This window comes from Pomacea canaliculata, linkage group LG1 (genome assembly GCF_003073045.1).
Source record: "Pomacea canaliculata isolate SZHN2017 linkage group LG1, ASM307304v1, whole genome shotgun sequence".
Taxonomy (NCBI): Eukaryota; Metazoa; Mollusca; class Gastropoda; order Architaenioglossa; family Ampullariidae; genus Pomacea; species Pomacea canaliculata.
The window spans coordinates 13,516,819-13,539,212 of NC_037590.1; the positions used below are offsets into that span (position 1 = coordinate 13,516,819).

Below are 22,394 nucleotides of genomic sequence, written 5' to 3' on the forward strand. Positions count from 1 at the left end.
CCTCTTCGATTTCGTGTTCACTGCATACTAAGTAAATTTAAAACACGTTTACCACATAAAAGACCCATATCCCTCAGTCAAAAAGAAGGCAAACTGTTTTCACTAACACTATAACACATATCCTAGAGTTAGTACACACTGCCTAAACTGCCAACGAAACTCAAAGTCAAGCATAGACACACGAATTCACACACTCACACAAACACACGTCTATCTTGCATGCGGTATATATATACTTGCAGAAGTATCTGTTAGATATTATGTTTGAGATTATGTTACTAAAGCGATATTCATGTTTCACAAATTCCAATACCATGTCCAACACTTTAACACCTAGAAGCCCCAAGCAGAGAGGTTTAGGATGAATTTTTCATTTATTGCTTTAATATGAGAAAAGACAATTAGTCAAACAAATGGACATTTCGCTTTTAAGTTCTGTTGGGCAGAACAGATGTTGTCGGTATTCAGATCATGTGGTAAACCTTGAAGACAATTATTCGAGATGACTGTGAGCTTCACATCCAACTGAGGTCGTGTTTGCAACATATTAGACTCTTTGAGTAGCTGCTGTGGGTCATGGTAAGATAAATAAAAACTCACTGAAGTGCATGTGGCTTTTTGCACAGCTCTGAACAGCTGATATACCTAGAGAATTTTCGACATTCTTTGTCCTCAAAGAGACGGAGCAAGTACAACAAAACAATGATAACAGGTAGCCAGAATAGATCAATGTTTTTGCCTTCGGCATATGAATTTCTTCCAGAAGGTTTCGCCCATTATATTGAGCGCCAGACGTAAAATGTTTTTGGGTTGGTCTTGAAAAATATGGCCTGGGCAATCTTGGCCTTTACAAGACGGGAGTGAGACATGAACCACTGGTCCCGATCCAGATCGAAAAGGGAGGAGAAATACAAGACCCACACTCCTGTGATTGGCGCCTGGTACATCAGAACAAGTAATATTGAATCTTGTAGCAAAATGGATTTTAGTTTTAAACAACTTTCAAAGTTATTCAGTTGACCAGCCTCTTTTTTCATGTACTGTTGTAGATGTCATAATTTCAGCTTCTTGAAAACAAAATAAAGACTAAGGGGAAAAAAGGGAAAAACTAAACCAGACACGAAAATTAAACAAGTAAAATATTCCATAGAAGCAAACCCAAATTTAGAAACAAATAAAAATGTTTGTCACACTATTAACCAACAAGTCCAAGTCTAAATATTCTTCTAGGAACATCTGACAAAAGGTAATGTAACGGTTATCCATCCACTGCACATTTGCACAGTCTTAGAAAGTACTAACATTTTTCGATTCTGCTCATTGTAATTTACAAACGACGCAGTTTGAAGATAATTGCCTTTCTCTCTCTTTTACGGCAGCTATTGCTTGTTTGTCCCCATTGAGAAGTCCTCTTCTTCCAGGAATACGTTTGGCCTCAAAGGTTGTCGTCGGGCTTAGATAACAGCATCACTAATCTGCTCTTGGAGTTAGCATTTGGCAATTTCTTCCACAATCTTAAGAGGAAATGGCCACGGGACCGTCTGCGGAGCTCTGATGTGGAAATGGTCCGACTTGACATGGAAACAAGAGTGCAGAGGCTGATTGCACATTCAATATTTGCTCCTGGACTGGTAAGACCCACTCGGCGCCGCTTTGTCAACAAGAGACAGCCAGAGATAGCTCACAGAAAGTAACGGGGGAGGCTATCAGCAGCCCAAGTTGGCAGGACATTGTTGGTTTACGGAAGCGCAATCAGCCTGGGGGAGCGCAAGAAAATTATCCTGCACTTGTGGCTTCCTTGTGGTACCGAAGAAACCAGAAAATTCAACAATCTCTGCCGTGACTTTCATTAGTATGCACTTTGTTTTTCTTTCCATTTTTGTCAACGTCCTTAGAGTCTCAAGAGCGTAAAGTCAAATGATTACCTTGGTCGTGACACGTGATGATGAGACCTTTTCAATGTCGCTTTCGCAAAAGACTGTAAATCTGCTCAACGTTTTCACAAACATTTTTCAAGAATGTGTTTCTAAAGTTTTAAGCATAAGCAGAGAATAAATATAATAAAAAAGATATATTTATATCAAAATGAAACTTTAAAAAATATTTATTCTTTATTGTGCAGTGAGCGTCGTTTTATAAAGGGAGTTAAAGAAGTGTTATTAAGCAAATAAATTAAAAAAATAAATATTAGTATTTGAGCCAAAATTTACATGCATTTTGAAGTGTTTTAGAACTAATTATGCTTTCAAAATGACAAGCTTTACAATTAGTCGTCACTCAAGCAAAACAAGAGCTGTTGTCTGCCCTAGACGTTGGAAGCATGCCACATCTGTTCCCCGTTACTGCAAGCCAAACATTTAGAAACACAATAACAGACACACTCACCAACAGAAACAGATTTACTGTGACTGTCTATAAATGAACTGCCAGTAAATGTCCTAATTCTCTCAGGCTAGTAGCTACCTCATGCTTGTCGAACTCTTTTCACTGCTCATTTTGTGTCTCATCTCGCCTGCGTCTGAAACCTGTCCTAGATACCTTGACCGGGGAGGTGAGAGAGGGCAGGCAGGCTGTAATAGTGCTGCTTAATAAACAAACACGAAAACAGACCCACCCTTCTACACCAAAACGGCTTTCTTGACAACGAGCTTGTCGGCTTATGAAAGTCGTTGTGGGTCTAAACGTCCCGTTTACCGTTGTTTAGCAGCGTCCGAGGGTGATTAATGATTTCACGCCGAGTCATAAAGTAATCGCAATCAAAGCCAGGAGTTTCTTTAATGAAGCACCACCAGCAATGCGCGTGTGTGGCGCACGATAAACTGCCAAAAAAAAAAGAGGAACCCTGATGTCATTGAATTTTACTCACGTGCATGAAAAAATTGCCTCCCTTCTACCCTATATCTCCTCTGAAAAAAACTCTTTAATGTTATGAGCAGTGCAAAGAGGGTGGCTGGACAAGACTAGTTTGGTTAGTAGCAAAATAATAAAATTTCAAACTGGCGGACAGTGGAAGAGCTGTCTCTATCAGACAAGGAGTGCAGGTTGGCGGCAGGCAAAGATGCAGGGCTGAGGGCGTTTAAACAACGCACCTGGTGAGGGACGAGGGATACCTGTCAGCACTGGGAGCTTTCTGCTTGGTGGCGGGGGAGCTACATCAGAGAGGACAAAGAACAGCAGAGTAGGCATACATGCTTACAGGTGGTCGTTGGATGACGCTACAGTTTGGGACTAATACGACTGCAGGCTTGAAGAATTCAAAACATACGTACGTACGTAATACATACACACTTACATAACACATAAAAACAAGTCATCAACTAAAAAATGTCCAGTATAAAACATGTCAAGACTCTGTTCTCTTAAGCCAACCCTCGCTTTCTTTCCCAGCTAATGTTGGGTTGGCGTAAGAGCTGGATTTGTCTGCATGGCTTGAACTGCAGAAGTAAGCAGTTGGTGCAGCCACGCGTGACACGTTGAATCCAACATGCGTGACGACTGTAAGCAAGAGAAAAGTTGATGTTGACAGAGACACACTTGGTGTCAGAGGGCTGTGCATGAAGACAACAAACTATACAAGAAAGACCCATCATCTCCATTGCAAATTACGCTCACGAAAGATTAAAATGTAGTTTTCAAAATTCTTTTTTCCCAATTGTATCAGAGCAATACAAAGGTGAACTGTACTCCTGCTCCTCACCTGCGCCAGGAGTGTCCCTAACCTGTAGAATGCGTGCGATGTCAGATCCAGTGCTTCAACATGTGTGTTAACCTGTGCGTGTGTGCTTGTGTGCTTGCATATAAATAAGGATAAGGATAAGGATAATGGTCACATACTTAGATGATGAACAGGAGTCATGATCACACACTGAGGTGATGACCCAAAGAACGAACATCATCACATACCAAAACGATTATAGACAAGGTACATAACAAAAACAAAACAAACAAAAAAAAAAACCAACAGAAAAGCGAACGAGAGAGAAAAGCACTAAAAAGTAAAAAAATGGCGAGATATAATAATAACAATAATGTGAACTTGTACAGCGCCACATCCCGGTCCTATGGGAGGCTCACTGCGCTTCACAGAAAAAAGACACAAACATACACGGACGCACGCAACAAAAAAGAAAATACCATACGAGATGAAAGATATGTAGACAGAAGCTGCTTCCAGCTCATTTGAAAAAAGTAATCCAGGCTGCAAGTGCTACTTTCCACACCACAGGTTCAGTCATTGAACGGATCTCATCAATAGAAGCCTCTCCCCCCCCCTTTTTTTGTAGCTCATTGGGTGCATACAGACAAAGAACAATCCAGGTGTGGTAGATGACAAAAATAAAATTACTGATCAAGAAGTAAAACTGAGGAAAAAATACTACCCATCACTTTTTAGAAGAAAAGAACCGAATAAAGAATTATAAAAAAACATATGTAATACTTTGTCGGTTTCATAAAGATTAATAACTTTCATTTTTAGGAAAAAAGCTTCAGATGCTGTGCATGTGAGAGTAAACTACTGCAAACAGCTTGTGAATGCTGATTTATTTAATGCCAACTATTGCCAACAGGCAGCGAAAGCCAAGCAGAGCAAGTCATTGTATCATTATGGTTGCATGATGCTTTGTATTTGTCATTAGGCCCCACAATATGCACACAATATGCCATTCCCCTGATAAGGTCGACATTTTAATATTTTCGTGGCAATAGAAAGAAAATTATTTTGTCCCCGATGCTTCAAAATAAAATATTTACTGTAGAAGAGAGTGGAAAACTGCCATTCACACCCAATACCACAACATTCTCTCCAGCAGCAGAGAAGAAACGAAAAGCATGATGTTTTTATTCATTGTGAAGCAGGTCGGTGAGGGGCACCGGGGAAGAAAGGGGACAAACGTGTAGGCGGGGAAACTCAGAGGATTCCAGAGAGGATAGGGACCAGAAATGCAATTAGCCGACAGAAAGCGGTCCAAATGAAGAGAAAATCTTAGGCAACGCTGCAGCTGAAAGAGGAGGACAGGCAAACTAAGCAGCCCTCTCTTCCAGTGGGAGGTTTCTGCCCACCTCTGGAATGAAACCAAAGTAGTGAAGAAAATCGCCTAATTAACTTACCTATGACCCAGAGATATAGGGCCAATAAAGTTGGTCTTATTCACTTTTGCTTTGCTTCACCGAAGTAGTTTTTTTACTGTAGAAAGGGTTTGCCTCAACGGGTGCAGGGAAAAATCTTTGTGGAGCCATGGATGAGTCTGTGTAGTGTGTGGATACGAGTGTGTGTCATGTGTGGTTACGTGTGAGCGTGTATTTGTGCGACAGTAGCGAGCAGAGGCCCCTAGGGACCCCCCAGACAAGGTTACTAAGCTGCGGATGTCATTCATAGTTTGCTACTTATAGCAGATCCGGATGAGCCTCATGAAGCACTTCCTTTCGAACAATCGGTTCCGTTAGCAGAGTCTTTGTCTCGTAACCGTACAACATGATGGGTATGACAAAAGATTTGTAAAGCCGAAAATTGGTTCGGAAGCTGACTCTGCTGCTGTTACAAATCTTGTTGAGCCTGTCATCGCCGCTGTTGCTGCCGTAGTCCTGAGACGCACGTCCGCAGTCCTTTCAAATAGTCACACCATGTCTTTGAAGGCCTACACCTCCTCCATAATCCTGAATAAGCGCATTGGTGTTTACCATGATATTCATTGTGTCTGTGCTGATCTTTCCCTCCTTGATGGTGAGCACAAGATCTTCTTCCCCGTTGAATGTCCATAGCACATACCATAGTCTCTCATACCATACTCCATCAAAAGCCTTTTCAAAGTTGATAAAAAATATCTTTGCCATGCTGTAGATGCTTTGCAGTGATGACTCGCCTAATGAAATTCATGAGGTCTAGTCTCGTGATTGATGATCCGTGATCCACCATGTTTGTATTTCTCTTTTTCACAGAGCGCTTTGTGACAACATTCATTCAGTCTGTCCTGCTCATCCTATAGCTTTGTTGAAAAACTTATTCATTCTCGGAGCTTACATCAGCTCCAGACTTTGAGATTCCAAGCTGTCCAGACTTACTTTGCTAATAAACATAAGTTAATGTGGTTCACAAATTGTCAAGAAACTGCAGAAGAAATATGAGCGGGGAGAGATGGCATCTGCGTAGGGCACATACAACTTCTCACCAGGAATTCTGGGATAGCAACTGTGTATGATGATGTTTGTGTTGCGCAGATGACGTGGCATGCTATTGTAGTCACGTGATATTTGCTATCGACTGGTGCTATTTTAGGAGTTAGTATTTTGGTGATAATACAAAGTGCATAAAAAAAGTTGCACTATCTTACAACGATAAATTTAATTCGTTTGATAAGTTTTTCCTTCTAAAAGATTTATTTTGGATGCGATTGCGACAGGACAGTTTATTTTTGCTGTTACGGATCATTTCGTGGTATGCTTTAGGTCCTTCGTGACTGATGACCTATCAAGAGCAGTCGCACCTGAGATTGTGCAATACACTTACAACATTGCTGAAAACTTAATTGTTCTGGAAGTTAGCTGCTTAAACAGAGGCATTAGGCACGATCCTATTGAACAGAAAAAATGGAGCTGAGCAGATCAGTCAGAGAAAAGTAGGGATGAGCAGGTTATCAGAGGGAAGTGGGGCAGAGTTGTGTTCTGTTAATGAACTGCCTTTCACGAACCAGCTGAGAGATAGCTGAGTCATTTGTTGTTGTTGTTGTTGTTGTTGTTGTTGTTGTTTTGTGCGTTTTTTTCCTTTTTGTTTTGTTTTGTTTTTTGTTTGTTTGTTTTTTGGTTTATATTTTTTTGGGCCTAGGTCTTGTAAAGTCATGTGACTGAATCTGCACAGCTGCGCCCACTATCAGTTGTGCACTTTAGTAATGTCTCAAGGCATGTAACCCAAAAGCAGAGTATTTACCTCAGACTTAGGAAGCACTGTGTCCAATAAACAAGCCCTCCTCTTAAAATGACCAATTTCAGCCAAAATACATTAAGGGAAAAAAACTGATCCAATCTCTTCAACGGAAAGAAATACAGAAATCTAGAACTAATACAGACATGGAAATGGAAACATTGTTAACTGTTGGCAGTCGGATGTAACTGTTCCTTCGCCAGTCACGTGACCCGGAAGTCCATGCTTGTGCAGACAATTACGTGGCGTCTCCCACACACACACACGCCCCGTCGTAGCGGCTCCACGAGTTTGGAAAGTAGGCGAGCAGAATGTTCAAATAACAACACACGAAGCTGACTAAGGCTCAAGGTGGGCGGCAGGGCAAGAATTGCTGTGTCAATCTGATGGCCACTCCAGCAATTTCCGGCTGCCACTACAGCACAGAGGCCGGCACTATCTGTCGTCTTTGACGCCTGTCGCTGGCAGCACTAGCGGAACATCCTGCTGAGGTGAGTAGTTTTCAGCCCCATAGTTACCCAATTGCCTCCTGTCGGCAAGCAAGATGGCGACCTTCGAAACATCGAGCCATGAGGATCTTCTGGATTGGGTTTCCTAGTTGAAAATACCTTGATAATAACAAAAAATGGGCACCTTCTGAAAGTCTTCTTTGGTTGATGCTACGATCTTGGTAAGCTGGACATGCTATTTCCCTTGTTTACACACATTAATCACAGAAAAGTGTATTATAGATAGTTTACACATAATTCCTCCAGTAATGTCTGAAGATTTAATTGCACCACTAGCTACGTGCACTTGGTTCACGTCCACCCACGCAATACAGAGCACAGAAGGGAGGAGATAGAAGTATAAGAAAGAATGTTGATTGATGATAACCGATGATGAAGAAAAAAAAACGAAGAGAGGCAAAAAATAGATTACCATGGACAGAAAGAGTGATAGGATGACGAGGCTGAGGCAGGGGTGGGGAAGAGCTGAAAAGGGAAATAGAAGGCGGGGGGAAAGACTGGGAAGGACAGAGCAAAAAGGACGAAGAGAAGACTCCATAACATCCCCATTAGCAGGAAAGGAGAGACCACGCTCAACTTTGTTGACCCCAAAAGATCTGCTCACCGCAAACACGCCAGGAGCCTTTCACGTGACCAGACAGCATCCGACACTGCTGTCTGATATCGCGCGGGCAAGAGGGGATCAACTTCTTAACTTAATCAACAAAATGACAACAGCGGCTACCCTGTTACACAAGCAACTCACTTCACCAAGAGCTTTCTAGAACTCAGGTCAAGGTTAAAGTAAAAAAGTGAAGGGATCATTTGTGGAAGGAGAGACGGGATGCAAAAATAAAAGGAAGAGGGGTGAGACAATGTTAGCACAAAAGGAGTAAAACCTCCGGTCATCCAGAGCAGTTAATCAAACTGTTTCTAGGAGGGAGGAGAAGAAGGATTTTGCTTTGGTTCATCCAAAGTAGCGAGATGGTGCTTAGATGGTTGGACACAGGTTGACAAGAGGTCAACAAGATGAAACGAAGAGGTCCAGGCCAAGAAAAAAAAGTGTTTTTTTGAAGACTTCAGACAGGAAACGGAACTAGGGGATGGAATGAAGATGAAGAGGTCAATACAGGGTCATCAAGCCGGTCAGCAATGACTGCGTCTTTTTAACAGATTGCACGCTTCAGTGTTTGCACGAGCACGCATGTCTGCCTGTCTCCTCATCGGTCTACACCTATAAAAACTGAAAAAATGTTTTCCAGGCGACAGCTTTAAATTAAAAAAAATGTTTTTACATCATTTGTTTGAATTTTCCATGCTTTTCCGCCTAATTATCTATTTCTTGACTCCCATCAATTTAGCAAAACTCTGACAGGTTGACTGCCTTTGTGTAGGAAAGGAAAATGCTAAATATAAAACAGCTGGTAATACCGAGTAGGCCTATTACTCTGATGGGGTAATGGATTTGAGGTAATTAGCACACACAATTAGAGTGTTCTCCCTTGAATGGAGCAACTATTGCAGAAACTCAGGTTCTTTCCAGAGTGGGGTGGCTGAGAGCGGCTCCGGATGGATAAACAAATCTTAAGTTTGTACGGTAGTTGATCACTTACAGGAACAGTTTACATCAAGTAAACAAATAGTGCATCTAGTTCTTGGTGCCACGGTTCCCTGTCATTGTAGACAAGGTACCAGGACTGCCATGCAGTAATACTCACAAATGTCTGTTTTACACAAAGTTGAAGTGTTTTGCGCAAAGTGCGTGTGGGGGTGGAGGACTATAAGAGAGGAAGCACAGCTCGGTTTTGTGGCATTGAGAAAATTAATTATTTTCCAAATCAATTTAGATTCCCAAGTGCTTCAATGCTCCTTTTTTTCATATTTTATATGTATAGTTTCCGATCACATCTTATGTTGTTCCCGTTTAACATAATTATCTAAGTCATTGTTAAAATGACATTTGCTGGTATCAGTTTTTTAGCCAGCTAGTTCACTATTTTCTCTGTTTATGAATCAAAATATCAAACATATATTACACTTTTAACCTGTTCTTGAAGATGAGCTAGGGGTTATTTAAAGTATTATTAGTGTTTCGTTAAGTAACATTAAGTACCATTCCTATAATTCCCTACATCTCTAGCTACTAAAAGGGATTTTTTCTGTTTCAGCAAGTATGATTCAAAGATTGTTGTCTCTACATGTTAAAAAGCTGTATTATCACGTGCATCTGAAATGCTTCACGCGTTTTAAACTACTCCCCCTGCAGCACGCCCACTCTCCCAGATAAAGCCATCGCCGGGACTAAAGGAGGTTTCGCCATCAGTCATGTCAGGTGGCGAGGCGCCGTGTGTGTGAAACTCAACCTGAGGAACGTGCTGTAACACAAGGCAGCATCCTTAGCCTCCTCCTCCCCTGGCACCCGAACCGGTGGCCGCACTCCGATCGCCGCTCTTTGTCGGGGGCAACCGGAAGTGTAGTCAGCGCCAATGGCGGACCGATTGCGAAGGAGGTGGAGATCACCCGACCTACCCTGGAGGTTATAACTTGTCTGGCTTTCACATGGATACTGATGCAAACACAGACATTAAACCTGTCTACAAATATCTCGCTTTTCTCGAACACACACATGGACACACCCTACGTGCTCACATATTACGTAACAGTAACAGAGAAGAAAAAGCTGATATTATGTAATAGGAGAGAAAGAAAAGGGAGATAAACTACTTTTTATGTATTGGACGGAAAACCGCTGTTTAGCTATGTTCTATTAAAATTTGTTTGTAACTGTTTACGCGGTTGTTTCACAACAATTGATTTGATAAAAAAAAAGCACCTTTGTGTCGCGAGATTACATTTACTTTCAACAAAAATCAAAGAAGAAATAATGTTTCATCATGATAATGAGCAGCCAAGAACACACCTTAACTCTTGCACACTTCCACTCTATAATTTGCACGGATTCTGTAATTTGCACGGTTTCTGTAATTTGCAAGGATTTTTTTTTTCCCCGAGAATGCTCACATAGCGGAAATGAGGAGCTCGACCTCCAGGACTACAGAGAGACACAAAGCATCCGACATTCTTTCGAGCCGTCGATGGAGGAATTAGAAAAAGGGATCTGGCAGAGGGCTAAACCGCCTAAAGAGTCGGCGAGGGCGACACGGCGGAAACGGGCCCCGGATTGATTCGGGGGGAAAAACGGCAGCAGGCAGGGCAATATCCAAATGGAACCGGAGGGCCAGGCATCAATTTTAAGCCAAACATGACATCAGCGACTCTTGCCGCCCGCTGGAGCTGGTCCGCTGACCTACCCGCAATTTGACTGCACGTCAAACCGATCATGCGGGGCCGAGCAGAAACCAATCAGGGAGTGACACGTAGACAGACTGAATTTTATCCCGTGGTCCACGGCCCTCATGACGACTTGAAGGGGCAAGGGGGTATTCGAATGTTGCCCGGAGGGTCTGGGGTTGGGTGGGTCAAAAAGATGAAACGCATTGAAAATGAGACTCAGCAGTGAGACGATACTGAAGTGTGCTGCCAGACCTGCGAACGATGCCAGGTATCTGCTAGCCAATGGTATATGACTGAAAAGCGTTTGTTTTCAAATAAGATTAAATCATTCTTAGAAAATGTTGCCGCATAAATAAATATTAAATAAATAACACCAATGTAAAGATTTTGTCAAATCGTAAACGATAACAAACACGGACGGACTACCTTTACTTTCAACACAAAAAATATTTGCATCTGTGATTCACATGTCAAAAAAAGAAACTTGTGACAAGTGACAAACATCAGTCAGCCGTCTGTCGTGGCATACCCGCTGTCCAGGGCTTAACCTGTGGATGGGATGACTGCCCTACGTGTGTACGTCCAGGCTGAAGACGAAAGGGAGATAAGTAACAACTCACAACGAGAGAACACAACGAGATCAGTGTCCAGAGGGTGAGATAACCGTTTATGATTAGAGAACTGGTAGCTTCTGTCGCTAAAGAACGTAATTAAGATGAAAAGGTCAATACAAAAGGTCAATGGGCGAACAAACACAGAACAGAAAAAAAACTTGAGATAAAATGTAAAAGAGACGGAAATGTAAAAACAAGAACTTTAACCAAGTCGGAGGCAGTAAGAAGTCCAGTGACAGAAAAAAATAGCTTACCACAGCAGAAGAAAAAATCTGGAGTACAGAATGAGAGGAGAAAATACAGACAGACAGGCACTAACATGCCGCCATGCATATGTGATGCCAATCAAGTGTCTAAAGTAAAATTGGCATTGTCTTTAGGACAGTAACCTTAGAATCTAAGATTTTCTGCATTATTAAAAATGGGCACATTAGTTTTATTACACGCTGAACAAAAAAGTTTTACAAGAAATGTGGAATCAGAAAGAAACAAACCAATAAAAACTGATTATATTAAGGAGAATGTAGAAATGTCAGATGGAATACTTTTAAGGAGGGAGAAAAGTGTTTACAATATAATAAAGTCACTCGTAATAATAAAGACACTCTACGTTAAATTGTAAATCAGGTAAATGAAAATAACAAAGGTCTTCATAAGTCTGTAAAATACACTTGGTTGTTGCTCGTGTTGGCTTATGTTCTGCGAACTTAAGATTAAAAAAATCCGGTCACTGCAAAACAATCAACAATGTTCAAAAATAGAATTCAGCAGGACAAATATGACACGAGGCAAATACAAAATAAAATAATAAAAATACAATTTCCATTACTCGGGTTGGTGAAGCATCAATCTTTGCTAATATAAAGCTTTTCGTAAACATGACACACATTTGTATACTAATGGGAAGGAATCTAAAGCAATACAAAGAAAACCTGAAAATTTGAGATAGAAAATGTCTATTTATAGCTGACTTGATGAGTAATGTCGAATGTGTCATGACCCTGTTAGCCTGTTCATATAACAGCAAGAACAACATATCAGACTATATCTCTAAACAACAACAAAAATAATAGAATTCTTTCTGAAATAACATTATGTCAATAAAGTTGTTTCTCTCAGACCGCCTATATCGAAAATAATCAATAAAAACTGAACAATAACAAAAAAACCACGAGAAGCTTAACAAAACAAGACCTCAGAGCAAAACTATAGATCAATCGGACAAAGAGAAGAAACATAGACAAGACACGGTATACAGATAGAAGGAGTAATGTCAGATATAGAGCAGGGCGGTCAGAAAAGAATATTTTTGATAAGAATATTTTTATTTTAAGGAGAGTTTTAAGCGCACAAACACATACTTCTAACACAATCATAAACCATTAACATCTTCTCCATAATGAAGAATCTGTCAAAGTAACTTGTAACATTCAAAAGGTTTTTAATAAAGCTGTATTCAATGCCTTTCAGATGCAATAGTTTGACACTAATGGTGGTCACCACAGCATACAGCCTGTTACCTACCTTGTCTCATCTATGTAAACGTTTTCTAACACGGACGCTGCATATTCTAGATTCCTCTTGAGGTCGTCTTTGGGTATCTCCTCCTTCTCTATCCGTCGTGCAATCATCCGTAATCTGCAAAAACAACACAAATCTTCAACATGGCGTCCAGTCCTGCTTGAGGAATTGCAGATCAAGCCATCAGCTTTATTTGCCAATGATAATGAATAATAAACGATGATGACGATGTTGATGACGATGATGATGATGACGATGATGACGACGATGATGATGAGCCATAAAGTAGTTTTTTTTATTTTGAATCTGAAGTGTACACTCGTGTTAAAATATGAAAGTGTGTGAAACATGGAGGTGAGTCTTCGTTTACCTGCTTGATTCCCTCAACTACAGGTAGCAAGACACAATTCAAAAATAACTGATGACATAAATAAATAAATAAGTGGGTGCGAATAATGCAGATGTTAATTAGCTTGATTTCACTGATGTACTATCGTATTCAGTTTAAACAACATAACATTTTTTAAATACTAGTCCTTCTTGCCACACTTTATTTCGTCTATCGGCCCGAATATTGTTTGGTAGCTACATTAGTAGCACATAATTATCCACATCCAGCAATGGCAGTCTTTCTATGCGGTGTTAAACGAGTATTGACGAAGCATGTCGGGTACCGTGTGACAAGCAACACCATGGCAAAGTGTTTGATTCAACATTTAAATATCAATAGTCTTGGGGAGATCGATCCCCCTGTTCATTCCTTGCGCATGATAAGATCTTCCCTAAACAAAGCCCGTGCACATATTACTGAGCGAGCCTCGGTATTCAGTTCCTCCAATCTGTGTGCCTTTTTCTTTCTGTTTCTTTCTCCAGCATTAATAAATGCCTCACCCCTCCAATCCAACCGGTTCTTGTTCCTGGGAAACTAAACACAAGCGATACGGAAGACGCGATACAGTAAATTAGATGTAGCTTAGTGTATCGATCTACTTCCTCGTCTTTCGTCACTTGAGGTTGTACTTCATCGCCCTCATCGCTCGGCATCCCAAGACAAACAACAGACGAGAGCTGCTGCAAAGACCTGGCACCGTGAATCCATTTCCAGACCCTCGGTGTGCGAGCTCGCTTGAAGAGTCGCAAAAAAGTCCGAAGTCCACAAGAGAATCGACCTCAAGAAATTGTTGTTGTACAACGAAGTGCAAAGTGTTAATGGATCTTCAAGAAACAAACGAATGGATTTTGCTGTCTTAATGTTCTCGAGTTCTTGCCACTGGGCATTTTCATGGATAGGGCTCGGCTCAATTCCAGTCAACAACTAAAAGTTCTTTTGGCTGTGTCATAAAATCCTCATAAAGTTTTACGAAATGTCTTGATAAAGTGAAGTTTCCTTGGAAATGTTGTCTACTCATTATAAAAATATGCTTCCAGTTTCTTGAAGATAGCTGTGATCACTGTATGTTTCAATCCATGTTGCCAGCAGTCATATTTGTGAATGTAAGTAAGAGATACAGAGAGGACAGCGGTAGGGGAGGGTGAGAAGGTTTGAGAGAAACATAGAGACAGAAAAAGAGAGACGGAGGGAGACACACAGCAATAGAGAGAAAGTCAAAGACAGAACCAAACTAGAGAGAGACAAAGAGAGAAGAGAGAGAGAGAGACAAATACTGAGAGACAAAAACAGAAGACAGACAAAGAGAGAACACAAGTACTCAGTACTATCAGCTTCTTTGAGTCTCTTTCCTGCAAATATATCATCCTCTTGTTTGTAAATCCTCTCATTATGCCCAGCAGAACATTTAGTTTGTGGACTGAGATCATTTAAGCGAAAAATACTTGAATAAATGAAAGTTTCCCCTCCCTACTGTCTTCGTTCACTTGCTTTTTCTTTTTCTCTGTGTCTCTCACTAGCACATCTACTGTACACACAGACTTTCTGCATACCTGATGGAGCACACGTGCGCTGCCTCTGCTGTTTCGATGGGCGGCATTTTGTCGATGCCCAGGTCCACGGAGGCGTAGGAGTCGACGCTGTCCATGCTGATGCTGGAGGCCCGACTGCTGCTGCTGCCCGTCTTCCGGGAGTTCGTCCGTCGTAAGACCGTGAGCGACCCCGTCCCTGTACATCACAGGCATACATCAACCGTACAGCATCATCTCTTCAGCTTAACGTACCCTGTGAGAGACGACGAATTCAACACAAATTCAAGACATCAGCAACACAGCAACAACAACGGTCTTCTTCATTTGACTCCCTAGAACATCTGGTCTGTTGGCATAAGCACCTTGATATTTCCAGTGAGGATGTCTACGTCAGTCAGTCCGGCAAATTCCTCACCAGCTATCTCCTTGAAGACCTCTGCAACGCTTTTGCATTCTCTCTAAGTCAAAGAGAATTCAGGGTGAGGGGTGTGTTTGACAGGCACTTCATTTCACTTCAGACAAGGTTCACAAAAGGTCATGGTCGATGTCTACGTCAGCGCTGGTCTTGGCTTTGTTGATGGTGGGTTTGAAGTGTCTAGGCAGAAGGATGAAGCCGATTTGGTGAAGGACCAATCCATTGTTTCCGACCATCATATCTGGCAACCATGACGCGAAGAACGGAAGACAACGACCGAGAAGAAAACTGCGGCTGCCATACACATCCATCAAACGCTCAGCTCTCCAGTTTGACAAGGACTACCTCCATCACGAAGTTTACAGAACATGTCCTAGGGAGGCTACAGCTGTATACCTAAACATCGTCAACAGGTCATCCTGTGGACACTACGCGTGTTGCATGCTGGTCAGCCCGGGCCTTAGTTCTGGAGGGGAGGAGGGGTGGCTACGTCACTTTAAGCTGACGTAATTTCTTTTTTTACGTTTTAAAAAAAAATAGAGAGAATGAGCTTGTGGAATATTAGATAATGACCGTCTTTACTAGTGTTTAACGTCCAATGGGTCCATTTTTTGGCTAACGACTGTCACCAAAAGATAGTATTTCCCAAAACTAAATATTTCCATCTCATTCTTGAAATATCCATGCTCGTACAAGCACTACCATCCACAGAAAAAGGTCAGCAATAGGGACCCCAGTAAGGTACACTGACAAGTTTGTGTTGTCTAAACTTTAGCCCATGGAAGAGTTGCTAGACCTGTGTACAATCGTGACGTCACAAGCTTGACCTCTTTCTGTAATTGAACATATTTGGGGGAAACAGCATTTTCAGTTTCACTTCAGTCATTAGAAAAAAAATATGCCTAACTATGCCTTTAAAAACGATCGGATGAAGACTTAAGCTCAACATTTTTTTTTATCCCCACAGCTCTCCGAGTTCCCAAGCTGCTTCAGTCTGGGCCTGATGTGAACAGTCAATGAGGCATCCACTGGGCCAAAAACAATCGGACAATCTGTGCGTCAGACACTTTCTTGTATGACCTTTGGAACTTGGAGCTTTCACAACATGCCTGCTGATTTACCGCTGCTAATGGCTTTATCTTGATGTGTGTTCACTTCAGCGTTCATTTTTCACCTTCATCCGGCCTTCTGGAAAATGCCCTGTCTTGTCAGTGCGAGAGTTTTTATCTTCCACTCCACGGTAATTGGAGCAGATGCTGGCGACCGCCTGACTGTAAGGGTCAATGCATTTAAAGACCACAAAACCTTCTAATAGGAAGGGCTTTTTTGGTTTTATTTGACATTTGCATGTAAGCAGCCTACCTGTCAAAACGTGATTAAGTCAATTAGGAATGAACACAGTATTACAAAGATCGTAAATAATAAATTTTATTTTGAAGATTTTTAGGCATCATGGGAATATGCAATGAAATATATCTTGTGAATATAAAACACATTCAACAGGCTTTTGGTTCAGATTTGACAGATTAACGTATAAAAGTACATTTAAAAGGTGAATATTCTGTAGAGAAAATAACTCAGTTACACCAGATGTAAATGACTGAAACATGTGTCAATCAAAAATAATTCTGTGCTAACAGGTTCTGGAACAATTAAACCAGAGGTTGCATTGTACGAATAAAAACCAATCAGAATGCGGTTACATTTCCAATAAAGCCAAATAACGGCAAAACTGGACACAAGGATTTCAATCTAATGTATCTGTATTATGTATCGTTAACATCGATAGGCAGACACATCGGGTAGAAAAGATAACACACATAAAAACAAATGTCGAAAATAATTTTCACGAAGCATAGCAGACGGGTTCGTTAGAGTTGGGGCATCATAGTGGTGATCACGGCTTAGGAAAAGCATGCAACACTCCAGAGGAAAACAATATCATAGTAGAAGCTTTCAAGTAAAGTATTAAAAATACTGTGAAGTGTGAAGAAAGAAGCTTTTGTCCCAGACAACAAAACAAAGAGTTCCTTGCAAGGACAACAAAAACAAAAAGACGGAACTGTCAGAGCGACAGACAGGAACAGATGGGGAGGAAGAAATGAACATGCAAATAAAAGTCATTTATTATGAGACAAGGGAAGGAGGTATGAGAGAGAAAAGCAGTGCTCACTCGACAGCTGTCCGTTTCTGGCGCCAACACTGCTGTCATCTTTGGCTCGCTCTGGTGGGTTGGCCACTGCAACATCACAAATCAAGCAGAACGAATTAAAAAAAACCAATATACATCTCCATCAATCTGATGCACTTAATTTGGTAGATAAAAAAATCTGCATGCCACCCTGCTATCTTTAGATAAGAAAGCCACGCAGGAAGAAAAATAAACTCGAGCGAAAGTATTTTTCACATTTTTGCGCTAAGTTTGGAGCCAGAAATCAATGGCATTACTTGAGAGAGGATTTCCTGGTCTCGTCTGCTAATGGTGGTGGGCTGGAAGCCGCTCTTCCCTCCCCCGACCACCACTTCGACTTCTGCCATTTTTAGGCTAGTCATTTCGTGCGCAGAATATTCTTGTGTTTCTTGGGGTGGGATTTGCCGGTGAAAGGTAGAAAAAAGATGGAGTGAAAGAGTAGGGCACTCGCGAGAATGACGAGAGAGCCACCAAGTCTGTCTAGAATTTTCCAGATGGAAGAAATCACTCGCATTTAGTTCACTGGGTGCAGGGTACGGATGTCCACTGACTTCTTTTTCTTTGGCAGATCATAATGATGTATGTTTAATAGATTCTCATAAAGTATATTTAGAACATGGAGGGTCATGTGACCGTAATCTTCGAGTTGTTTGTCATCGTTGTCTAGTAGTGTAGGTGTAGTTATGGGAGCTGTAATTGTGGTTGTTAAATGACAGTCGTAGAATATTGTATTAATGATAGTAACAATACTTGCTACAGTTTTAGTAGCTGGCTATGGAGAACAATGAGAAAAGACAGACTCGAAGAAATAAGGTTTAGAGTTTATGGAAAAGTTATAAGACATTGAACACCTTTTCTGTTTCCATCATTTTCAGCAGTTTCAAATAACTTTGTTATTAATACACCTCAACCGATAAAATCATATATCATGCAGACTAAAAGACAGAGAGAAGGACAGACAGACAAAGGACAGGTCAACGAAAGATAATGGTATGGAAAGATATCCAGACAGGTGGACAAGCATGCGACAAGGTTACCATGTCCTGGGTGTCATTTGCAGAGTCACTCGTTAATGCGACTTCTCTAAAACAAGGTGGTGACAAGTACCTTCAGGTATAACAACAAGAATCCCAGAAGGACGGGTGTATCTTTTCCGCATCCACGATACCACATTAATTCAGTCAGATCTGCACTAATAACTGAAAGCTAACTAAAAGCTTCATACAATGAACCAAAGCAAAACATTTTTCTTCCCCAAACTACGCGGCAGGGTTAAAAGGCTGACGCCTGCCGGGCACAGCCTAATTGGGTTTATCCTAGCAAAAGAGTAAAGACAAACTGGAAGCAGATTTGATGCAGGATTAACAGCCCCGAGGGCCCGACGGGACGCCCAGTGCTATAATGAGATCAGCCCTCATTCCTCTTGGATCTGCAAATACTCTGATGGAGGCAATCATATACGAGTCGTCTCCTCCTGCCTAGCAGCAGCCCCCTCCTCCTTCCCCACAACCCCCTCCCGACGTCCAGAGCATCGTAACGGCAGTTGCTGCAAAATGGCGGTCATATCCGAAAGGGCAGGACGCGGACGGCATCGCAAGCTTTGGCACGACCACATGAATGACTGTCTTCTCTTAATCTGTTTATCTGAGAGTTTTTTGAAGAGAGAGTAGAGGTTAGCAGTTAGCAGGCATTCCGCAAGCAGACCCTCATCGATTGGAGGCTGCTTGGCCCCGGCTCCCGAGCGCATCACCTTTCGTAAGTCTTCTAATCCGCGGGCAGTCAGGACGGTCTTACCGTGACGTCAACAGGGTGGGTGTGAGAGGAGGGATCTGCGCATGCGCTGTCGAAGACCTACGTGGCGCTGTCTTCATTAACTGGCAGATGATAAAAACTTCACTTTCGTCGAAACTGGTGTGATCACAATGTAAGCGAACAACATGAACGAACCCTTCCCACTACTACGACTACCACCATCAAATCTCACCCACCTCTCCATAAAAGAAGGAGAAAGTGATCTTATAGGTATCGCCTGATTGAAGTCTGCCGAGAACGAGGTGTTTGCTACTGGTCTTGGTGGTCAGGACAAGCGAATACAAGGCCAAACAGGGTTACAATGATGCTAGAGGTGCAGCAGGTTCGACGGTAATAAAATGCAGAAAATACATGGCAAAGAACTGGTCAATATGTTGATGTCGTCTGACCGTATAGTGCGACGACGATAACGAGTGATGCAAAATGTGAGCCATATGGCGACGTAAAAGAAGATATTGAAAGAAAAATGACACAAAAGCTAAAGTGCTGATGGCTTGTAACACTGATTTGATAATGCTCTTTGTAAGATACCATTTCTCCGACATTTGGGTACATACACCCTTACCGTTCTTGAGGCACAAGTCTGCAAACATTCCTGTGCACTGAACAACAGGTCAACAACACAGACGTCATGATTGTACATGGACAAGTTTGTCCGTTGTAAAGGCCTTAGCCAATGGTAGAGCTATGTGGTGGGCTATGTCTTCATTAGGCACATCTGAACGTGACCTAACGATGCTGACCTTTATGCACATAGTGATATTTATAGGAGTTAATTTATTGACAAAGAAGTAGGTGGAGGGTAATCATTCAGATTTAGTGACACAATACCCTATACTAAGATTTAGCTAGCCATAAGGAAAAAATAAATTAAACTCCACTACATCTTTCAAGAACAAACGAAATAGGACAAGGGACGAAGAGGGCAATGGCAAGAAATGAAAAAAAAATCATCCGGCTTAGGTAAGAATTCAAAGAAATTACAAGGACTAAAGTTGACATCAGGAACAGTCGAAGAAGGCAAATGAAAAAGAATATTTTTAATTCATGTTTTACGCCGGCACAATAGACTAAGTACATTTCATAGTGGAACAGCTGGCCCTGTAATAAAGATGCCACACACAGAGAAATAACAGCATACCAGAGCGGAGATCTGAACCAGAAGACCCGATCCTTACTGACAAGTGATTTCATAGCTGAAGAAAAGTATGACATCAGGAACTCTATGCAGAGAAGAGCAACTAACAAGAAAAAAGAACACAACGAAAAAAAAAATGGCGAGGAACAACGCAGTGCACTAGTCAACAGATACGCCAAATGTTGATTAGTACATCACTTCAGCATTCTTTCCCGCGAGATGAATTCAGTCTGCAATGGTTCGGGAGGGCAATACTCGCGAACGATTCTAGCCAGACAGACCACAGGGACACAGAACTGCGCCCGAGGCAGGCAGGGCGCTACATCCAAGGGACAGCAAAAGAAAGAAAGAATCACAGAAACAGAATTAATGTCTCATCCAGTCCACCCCTCCCCCACGGTAACCCCCGAGCCCCTCCATCTCTCTCTCCCTCTGGTGACGTCTCTCTGGCCCTCAGTGACGTCTACTTGGTATGCATGCAGTTTGACCCCAGAGTCGCTACTCTTTTACCCTCGGCCTGAGCTCCATGATTGCGCCGCGGCTCACAGTATCTACATTTAAATGACAAATTTGGCTGGGGACCGCGCGCTCGGGCCGACAGGTTCCCTGACTGAGGAGAAGCGCGAGAATAAAAGAAGTGACTAGCACGGATGAACGGTTCCAGCCAGCCAGACCCGCCATTTCTCCCCCACACACAACCCCATCCAACCGCCATCACAATAAGTCTCGACACCGGCGTGATCAGCAGGGAATTGTGCCTTATGGCGGAGGACTCCAGAGTTTGGCAGCCGTCGTTCTGTCTGGCACCTGCGAAGTCCTGGCGTATGGAGCTGACTGGCAGTCACAAGCGGTCCACGCCGTGCAGCACATCACGGCAACGGCTGCGGCAGCAGATCAACTGGAAGGAGTTTCAGGCATGAAACGCGATGCATTCTATGGCTTTTCTATAAACAAAACTCTCAATCTATGTTTATGCCTATCTATTCTAACAGAACTGTATATTATTTACCGAATATATATAAAGATATTAGCATAACTAGAGAATGCTGTTATGCAGTCAAGCAAAGTCTCTTCGAAGGTCGCAGATGTTCGAGGGTTTGGGATTCAGATCTTCCCTTTGGCACAGAATTTTTTTTCTGGTGGACCACTTTTTTTTTGACAGGGATGGTAACTTTGCTAGTTAAACAGAACCAGTTCTCAAGATGGACCATTTACACATATCCAGTTGCTGAAGTAAACAAGCAGAACACAAAACCAGTTGCTCAAGTGGTCTAGTTACAAGGCTTTGTCTCGTTTATGAATACAAAACCCATCGAAGGAATACACAGTTGAAGATGTGAAAAGAATGGGTTGTACCTTGTAATGTATGCGCATAAAAAAGCTCTAAATGAACCAAAATTTTCATTTTTCTTTCAAAAAGACCGACCCCCGCACGGAGCTTGGAACAGAAGCACGCACTCACGTGCACGCAGTTTTCACATCCACCATTCATTCACACACCATACATCCAGAGCCACACTCAAGCTAGGAGAGGTTTACAAGAAAATGTGGGAAGCTGTTAGGCCTCTCAGGAGTTTCTCCATTAGTAATTCATCCTTCCCCAGAGGTAGAGAGCGGACCTGGAGATGAACAGCTTTCAGCATGTATCAGGTTTGCAGTCGTTCACCCAGTCGCAATATATCTCTCTGGCTCCCTCACCCTTTCATTTCCACCTCCCACTTCCATTTACTCTCAAGTTTTGTAGATGAGTTCCAAAAATTACTGTGGCCTTGACCTGCTTTCTTTTCTGCTTTTGACACCTTTTAAAATTCATCATCATGTTGACAGGAAAGCCTTCCAGTGAGGAGTTCCACGGAAATCCTGCTTGCTTGTCGCATGGTTGCGACTTTAGAGTTAGTACTGAGTTTGAACTTTTTTATAAGCCTGAAGAATTATAACATTCTGTTTTTTTCATTTAATTTTTTTTTTTCATCTTCAATCTCCACCTCGTTGCTTCCTTTTAATCCCCACTCTCTCTCTCGTGTCATGTAAACTAAGATTACAGCAACGACAGTAGCTACATCACATTAAAAATGTAGGATACAT

The 22,394-nt window shown here is 41.9% G+C and overlaps 1 protein-coding gene across 10 annotated transcripts in view; it reads right to left on the reverse strand.

Annotated features, from left to right (window-relative positions):
- The window catches only part of LOC112572337 (calcium/calmodulin-dependent 3',5'-cyclic nucleotide phosphodiesterase 1A-like), a 229,742-nt gene that overhangs the window by 24,917 nt on the left and 182,431 nt on the right, over positions 1–22,394 (reverse strand). For 9 of the 10 annotated variants that reach the window (XR_003100979.1, XR_003100977.1, XM_025252022.1 and 6 more), the window contains 4 exons: positions 17,342–17,407; positions 14,775–14,949; positions 12,837–12,950; positions 3,090–3,149 (listed from right to left, as the gene is read on the reverse strand). Coding sequence is in view for 8 of the 10 variants with exons in the window: in XM_025251996.1 (XP_025107781.1) it covers positions 3,090–3,149; positions 12,837–12,950; positions 14,775–14,949; positions 17,342–17,407 (415 nt within the window). In the remaining 2 variants the exon portion in view is untranslated. The remainder of the gene's footprint in view (positions 1–3,089; positions 3,150–12,836; positions 12,951–14,774; positions 14,950–17,341; positions 17,408–22,394) is intronic. The other variant, XM_025251980.1, reaches the window with a different exon arrangement.